General features: G+C 33.8%; 1 protein-coding gene and 2 non-coding genes across 5 annotated transcripts in view; 2 read left to right on the top strand and 1 right to left on the bottom strand.

Annotated features, from left to right (window-relative positions):
• Positions 1–818: 818 nt before the first annotated feature.
• The window catches only part of LOC102681078 (NAD kinase-like), a 19,518-nt gene continuing 11,874 nt past the window's right edge, over positions 819–8,462 (top strand). The window contains exons 1-2 of one of the 3 annotated variants that reach the window (XM_006615046.2): positions 819–1,134; positions 2,418–2,471. In XM_006615046.2, the coding sequence (XP_006615109.1) occupies positions 1,022–1,134; positions 2,418–2,471 (167 nt within the window). In that variant the 5' untranslated portion in view covers positions 819–1,021. Of the gene's footprint in view, positions 1,135–2,417; positions 2,472–7,345; positions 7,595–8,462 lie in introns of those variants that run through there. The other 2 variants (XM_006615043.2, XM_006615044.2) reach the window with 2 other exon arrangements.
• Trnag-ucc lies at positions 1,626–1,697 on the top strand. The gene has a single exon. It is a non-coding gene; the product is annotated as a tRNA-Gly (tRNA).
• Trnag-ccc lies at positions 4,772–4,842 on the bottom strand. Its single transcript has one exon. It is a non-coding gene; the product is annotated as a tRNA-Gly (tRNA).

Genomic DNA, 8,462 nt, shown 5'->3' with positions numbered 1-8,462 from the left:
GGAAACGTTATATTTTTCTTTTTTTTTTTTTTTTCCTTTTCTTTTTTTTTTCTTTTACAAGCTATGTAGATTTTATCAACCGAGCTTGGAGAAACTAGGAAAAAGAAGGCAAGACGCCATCTACCGCAAAGTGAAGAACGATTTTTCGACGTATTGTTGAGCGATATACGTGTTGAGAACGTGTATCTGATCTGATTAGTAGAATAGGAAACATGTGTAGACACGAGCTTATACCAACAGGTATTTATTACATTTTTTTATCAATTTCTTTTTGTTTTTTCTTGTCATAAAAATAGATATAAAAATGATAATTTGTACTAATTATAAATACGTATATGAATTTGTAATTCAGCAATTTGAATACTTCGTAATTTTTTAAATCTCTTATTCAGATTTTTTTTTTACTCTCTTTTTTTCGATTATGTAATTCCAAAAGATCACGCATAAAATCATATATGTCACAACGATTCAAGAATATCCTTAAATGTCACTCGAGTCAACTAATTAAAAGAATAATCGACGTGCATATTTACTTCCCGATAAGGATCGAGTCCATAAAATCACAGAGACGAAAGTGGAACATATGGAATCCAATACTTATTAGTATCGCGAAGGAGCATATCGAGACCTCAGCCGACGATAATAGAAATTAATAATAGATTTTATTCGCACAACCGGTATTTACACGACAATATTCTGTATTCAGCGAACGGCAGAACAGAGAAGATCATGAAACCGAGAGGAGAGAAAGGGAAAGAGAGGCCTATTAAGAATATCTGGCGGATCCATAGGCGCGCCTCGATCAAGTTAAGTCCCATGCGTGGCCGCGTTCAGTACGCGACGAGACATCTCTCGGTGTGGTTCTCGCAACTACATTCAACCGATTCAGCAACGTCGGGGCATCCGTCAACGTTGTTTTCTTCTTCTCGAGTTTGGTGCGCGAAAACGATCGACAGTTTTGTCATTTGGTGAAAAAAATCAGTGCAATTTAGAAAAGAGGAAAGAAGGGGAATCGATCGCGATGAACGAGATGGATCTGCAATTGGCCAGGGCGATGGTGGATCTCGAGTTGGAGGAAAATACACCGAAAAAAACTGCCATCACAAAAATGCACGATAAACAGCAAACATTCAGGTATGCTTGTTGATAACTCGTTTTATCGTTTAAATCGTTTATCGAAACACTAATGACATTTTATCGATCTAATGATGTCGATCGATTGGAAAAAGGATCGATAGATCGTTTCAAACGTATCTCGTTGGATACCTCGATTCTAGTTATGGAATTTCATTTGAATTCCAACGATCATGCGCGTACGCGCGACTTTACCTTCGATATCATAGTGATAGTGTCGTTGCCGCGTGTATAATTAATAGAAACGAGTGTCTGAAAATAAATTGGCATCGTATCCCATTGGTCGGTCGAGTCTGCGGGAGATTCGCGTTAAGAATAAAAAGACATGCTCATTGATCGTGAGACACGGCGGCGAGTGTGACCGTGACATCTATGCACGCGAAATTTCCTTGAAGTTGGTATAAAAGTCAAGGACACAGAAAATTCAAACTTGTGCGATATCGATTAGTTTGTATTAGGTCACGATGCGTTGTTGAGTGCAATCCCAAGGTGCGATGGTGGTGTAATGGTAAGCATAGTTGCCTTCCAAGCAATTGATCCGGGTTCGATTCCCGGCCATCGCACTTGGACATTATTTTTTTTATTTTTATTATTATTCGTTTAAACATTATATCTACGTAAATGCAATATTATAGAAATCTCGAAAATTCGTTTAAATTCTATTTCTATTTTAAATAATATTAATTTTATTTAAATATTATAGAATTGCATCTGTACACGCAGGCCTAGATCGAAACCCTTCACTGAAATGAATTGTGCGATCTAGGCCAAGGTTGAAATTGGACCTTCCCATTCTTATTTGGAACAACGTTCTCTTTTTGGTACATATTGTACCAATAGAAAGATACAAGCGCTAAATGTATATCTCTTGACGCATCGTGATCTCAAAAGATAAAATCACCATATCAGTGTATAATTCATATAATTTTAATCGATGTTTACTTATTTTAATTAATGATCGATCTCTAAATTGAATACACTGTTGTTAAATGCCGAAAGATCTTATTTTAATCTGTAAGTAAAAAATTTCCGACAAAATTAAAAGACGAAGAAAATTTCTTTAATGATAGTTTTAAAATTAACGATTTAAAAATTTCTTTTATTTTTAATCGTTCGTTTATTATTCATTCATTATTCTTGAATAATGAATTTGTCTATTTGTCAATTAATGTCAAAAATTTTTTATCGAATCATATAGTTGTCATATTTATGAATGTAATTTATACGCCACGTGACTAATTCTATTCTTCATTGGTATTTAACCCCTTTTGTTTCTCTTGAAGCAACACGCGGTGCGAGTTAACAGTCGATTACACGGAGGCACTGGAACCGCGAAGGTAACGCAGTTTTCTACTTTTTATTCTTCTCCTTGCAACTAGCGCCACCAGCATGACCAAAAAATTTTATCTTGTTTTACGTATTTGCATTTGTAATATTTTCGTTTTTTTTCTTTTGTTGCATCGCATTCATTCCTTTCTTTTTCTTTTTTTTTTTTCTGCAAAAAACTTGTTCGTGAAATTTATCTTGGCGTGACGTCAATCTTTTGTTATGCATGATCGTGATTGTATCATGGTATACTTTTTTTTTATCAATTAGTTCTAAATCAATTGTATATTAATCTACATAATATTTGTTTTTGATTTTATAAAGTTATAAAGTTTATTGAATTGTTAATGATGTTTGTTTTTCTAAGCATGATTTTATATGTCATTAAATATTATATACCATGAATAGCTTTTCATAGTCAATAGGGCGTGTGTGTGTAAAAACAAAACTAGCTTTCCAATATGTTGCAAATTAACCTTGAGCCATAGAAAGAACTTTCTCGCGGTGCAATTGACACACGCTGGTTCTCCAACCGTTCGAAAACAAGTTACTCCTGTTGGGTCAGAAAAGTTAGCTCGATTCACGCATGTTTCGATTACTTTCATTTATGACGACCGGCAGGACGACTTGACTGGTCTAAAGATCGCTTCAATTCTTTATAATTGAAACAACTATCGAACAAATAGGTACGATAATAATCAAGATAAAAAGTTTCATTTTTTAATCACAAATGACTGACGCTTAATTAATATTTGTGAATCATATTCGAATATTATTTAATCATATTCCAAATATTCCTTTAAAGGAAAGGTTATAAAATCCTATAAAAATTTTATAAAATATAATCGAGATAATATGTCCTCCTGGTTGAAAAAAATTATTCGAAAAATATCGATGATTTTCATATAATTTATCCAATTGGTTCGTCTATGACACTTGGAATTCAACCATTATTTTCAAGATCATAATGTCATTGTCGTCATCCGGCAATAATAATTCGCCGTTTCTATCTACGGAATGACTGAGCGAAATAGTTTGCATTGTTGTCAATACATGAATGTCGAGAATTGCCTTTTATGTATATAATAATTATACGATAATTAGAAGTCATTTAGTAGATAAATGCTTTGTAGAACAAATCATCCATCATTTGCAATAATTATTTGCGATAAATATAATAATGCGTAATATCAATTGTTATTCACCAAGTTATTTGATACGACATTGATGATTAAATTTAAATTCGCTAAAGATACAAAAATGATATCACGTTTCTTCAAGATTTTGCAAAGATTTACTTACACTTACTGCTGACAATGATTTCGATATCTATTTATATAACCATTGCGCATCAACTACGAAAAATTAGAACAGAAGAATCGAACTACGCGTTCATTTGATAAGGTATCTTATCCGATTAGAAACTCGATTCATTCGTGTGCTAGATAAGAATAAAAAAAAATAATTTTACGATACTTAGTATTTCTCATAATAGTGAGAAATTACGTTTCGCTCCAACGCAATCGAAGACTGTGATAGAAGAAGAAATTATGATTAATTGGAAGTTGTTTTGAAATACAATCACGTGCCTTATTTGTGGTAGTATGATAACGATAATAGATTAATGAAAATATTTAAAATCTGAATCCGTAGATCAATCAAGTATCAGGATGGGGCAAAGCACGCGAGAAATCTTTTTTGTACGCTGGGTTATCACTAAGGTTCCTCTTTATCATTGAATATTTTTTATTTACTTTTTCTTTCCTTTCTCCGACGACGCATCGTTTGCCATTCGAGTGTATTTTATTAAATCGTTTCAGTATAGTGGTACCCGGTATATAGTGATGCAACGTGGTGGAAGTATACTGAGTAGGGCGGTTTTGCTCAAACGACATTCAAGCATCGATAAAATTATCAGGTATAGTATAACCGTTATCGGTGATCCGTTAATCTTCTTCCAAGACAATTTCGGATAAAAAAAATTCGATGAGAAATTTGTTACGATAAAGGATCGAAATAATTAAATATTTAATCGATAGAAGTTTAATCCGAGTAAAAGTAAAAAATAATTTTAAAAATTATTCTATTTTTTTTTTTTAATTTTACTCGATGTAAATATATATATATATATATTTAAATGTAACAGAGTAAATGTGAAATAGAAAATATTAAATATAATTTCCTATTTTTTTTTTTTAAATAAAATTTTTATCAATAAATTTCAGTGAAAATGAAGGAAGAAAAATTAATAAAATACTTTGACAATTGTACTTTCATAGGAAATATTTTTCTAGAATGAAAAAAATAAACTTGCACTGCCCGGGAATCGAACCCGGGTCGCAAGAATGGGAATCTTGCATGATACCACTACACCAGCAGTGCTACTTGCAAATAGAATGTTACTTTCATAAAGATATGGTTCGTACAATTTTAAATTCTACGACGTTATTGCAATTAAAAAAGCGACGATTGTAAAACTAATATATTTAAATTAACGATAATAAGTTAAATATTTCGTATCTTCTAAAATTTTTCACATCGATACAGGATGTGAAAATTTAACGAATTTTTACATTTATAAGATATTATAAAATACTATATGCAAATAGAAATCTGATTAATTGTTTCGAAGATAAATATACAGATCATTATACCACAATCGTATCCCAAACCGATCCATTCTCGTCCGTCCACCGATCCATTTTCTTTGACACAGTTTCCTTCAACCACAACCGATGCCATTCGTTACATTTGTATAATTTTCCACTTTCCTGCTCGTCGCGAGCAATTTAACAGGAAAAAAACGTGATGTTCACCAGAACATCCGTCTCCGTTTTTTAAAACACGTTTTCTAGAAGGACGTAACCTCATTGTTAACCGCAATATTGTCCTCAAAACACCAGGTTCTGTTCACGAGAAAGTATCTCATTTCATAAAATGCATAAAATAATAATTGTTTCCATTTCCCGTGGAAAGTGCTCCGTTATATGTATCATGTATCATATGTAAGTTGCTCTATTCAACAAAAAAACTAGCTAAAATTATTAACGATTTCCGCACAACGGAGCATAAATTATAGCGCTCACGGGTTCACAGTAAAATTTAAAATGTTCCATCTTGTAATGACCATAATCCTATCTGTCTCAATGTATATCGTATATATACTTAAAGCCGCAAACTTTCCAGATAAACGTCGTAGGTGGGGAGAAAGTTGTGTCCAATCCTGAAAATAGCGAAAAGTCGGAGGCGTTCTTCTTACCCTCGTTCCGAAATACAACTGTATTCCATGCGTCAGTGCATCGTCGATCGTCGATAATTAGAATCTTACTTACGTTACTCCATTGCATAGATATCGTATCATTCAGTAATCACAACAATGATATAACATAGTAAAAGAGAAAACACGACAATCCTCAAAAAAAAAAAAAAAAAAAAAGAAAAAAAATGGCAACAATCTTCAAGTATGTATTCACTCTGATGTGGTAAACATTGTGAAATAATTGCGGTAGTGACAAGAACAATTACGGAGACAAGACAAAGCTTTATCCGTACAATCTTGTTTCTGAATTGTCGAGGAAAGGAAAAAAATAGTTAAATATTTGTAGTTGAATAAGGAGGAAAAAACGGCGAAGATAATTCGCTACGTTCCTAGCGAGGCATCAGTTTGTTCGCGGGACACATCGGTCTGCTTCTCGTCTCATCGGTTTTGCAACGCGAATACAGGCGGCCGCAATAAATTTTGATCACTTTCATACCATAATTGCATTACACGCAACTGGTTTACAGTTATGCCTTACGACCCGCTTGTTATATATACTTCTCGTAGAATGTATCCACTGTTTTATTATGCAATCGAAGAGGCGTCGAGTGGAGGCACCTCGTATTCGCGAGAAATATTTTCTTCGCGATTGAGGCGAGCTTAATATTTCAACCGACGCGAAACCGTTCGACACGATATATACAGAGTTCAACAGCGTACGGCAACGAAGTCGACGGCCGGAAGTCGACCGCGGTTTTATCAAGATGTAACGTTTCTGCGAGAACGATCGAGGAAAAAAGAATTAACATGAGAAGAAAAGAAATTCAATTCTCGAGGCTGCCTGCCTTTCTTTCCCTCGACTTTCCTATCGAGAAATAAGCAGAAGGAAATAGAGAACGAGTCGTTAGGATGAACGAAAAGTCAAATATTTGTTTAGATCCCGGAAAAAAGAAATATGGATGAAATATGGGTCGAGTTCACCACATGATTGAACAATTACGAACGCAAAACATCTCTTTCTTTAAATGAATCAATTAATCGTTCGTTCGCCTTTCATTGTCGCTTTCACCGATTAGCGACTAGCCTCATTTAGAATGGAGACAATCATGAGAGCAATCTTCTTTTTTCTGAAGCACTTTTTTTTTTCTCTCGAGGAAAAGGCACGAAGAGAAAAAAGGAAATCGAAATGCACGTGCTGTCTATGGTTGAAAAACATCTCAGAACGTAGACGCAAACAATCAACAAGTACTTTGCTCTACGAATATAAACTAACTTGAACTCCATAAAAACTTCATTTTTACTTAAAAATATACTACTCGATAATAATACGAATATATCATGCGCTTCAGTTCACTTCTCTATCGACGTTCGAAAAGTGAAAAATTATACTAGATCTGTTTCAAGGGAAAAAAATTAAATACAAAAATTCTGAGATACAATGCGTAAAACGAGGGAGTGTTTTACGAAACAGATTGAACACTTTCGTTGCAACTTGTTCGATGAACTCTTTTCTTTTTTTATCGTGCATATTCAGATATGTAGTTGGTACAGAATGGGGAGGGGCGCGAGTTAGAAAGCCCTAAGTGCCTTTCAGAGGCTACTGCCGGTAAAGTTGTTGCTCAGTGAACTCTGAGCCGTCGTCCATCGAGGTACGCCCGTCACTATACGTCGTTTCGTTCACCGAACGAGAATTCCGGTACCGAAGCCTCGTTTCTATTCGTCGACGATCGATTTCTATGGAAAGATCACACCTTATGAGGCACCGTGCCGCGTTGTTGCGAGTTCAACTAGTACGAATAACTGGAACGGTCCGAAACGTGCGTAAATATTACTTTACCCGTGACGACACGTTTAAAAGCTAGAATTCTCGGCCTTGTAAGTATGCTTTCTCTTTTAAAAATAGTTGTGTGTAATTTCGCGATTAAATGTACGATCGGCCGACTCGAAGAAGATGATTATGCCGGGCAAGTGATCAATTTCTAATCGCGTACAATATCACGATATTATTTCCAATTTGGAGTTAATTTTATGGGATAATGAGATGGGATGGGAATATTTTAATGAATTGGAATTCTTATGAATATTTCTTATTTCCAGTTACCCAGTTTTATCAATTAACCTTAAGTTAAATATGAACTTATACGAGACAAAAAACTTATCGTTTAAAATTATGAAAAATTATTTATGAAAATATTTCATAAATTGTAATGAATGCTAAAATAAGTATTCTTTTTAAAATAGATAAGAAATATGTATAATAATAAAACAATATGATAAAACTGGCAATAATTAGTCCCAGTACACCGAAGTTGAAGTCGAAGGTTATGGAAATCGGGTCATAAGCTCGCGTTAAAATTAATTATTAACGCGAATCGATTGTTTCGACGGAAGTAGACTGTATTAAAAAAAAATTAAATTATCATAACTGAAAGAACACATCAAATACAAATATTAAAATCATTCTTATTAAAAATTCATATTATGATAGATACAATTGGAATACAAGTGACAGGTGAGAATTGCATAACATTTCCTAAGTTTTTCATTTGTACATATGCAAACGATATTGAAATTGTTTTTCCTTTTTTCCATTGAATCAAATAAATTTTACAATAGTGGAATTAACTCTGACGTACGAATTATATAATTATCCTCTGTTGCGCAAACTAAACAAGAAAGAAAGCTGGTGCCTCATAGAGTGTTCGAAAGTACCGCGCGATGATTACACCTTGATGTGATTAAT

The sequence above is a fragment of the Apis dorsata genome, unplaced genomic scaffold (assembly GCF_000469605.1).
Source record: "Apis dorsata unplaced genomic scaffold, Apis dorsata 1.3 scaffold_209, whole genome shotgun sequence".
Classification (NCBI taxonomy): Eukaryota; Metazoa; Arthropoda; class Insecta; order Hymenoptera; family Apidae; genus Apis; species Apis dorsata.
This window is presented reverse-complemented; position numbering and strand designations above follow the sequence as displayed.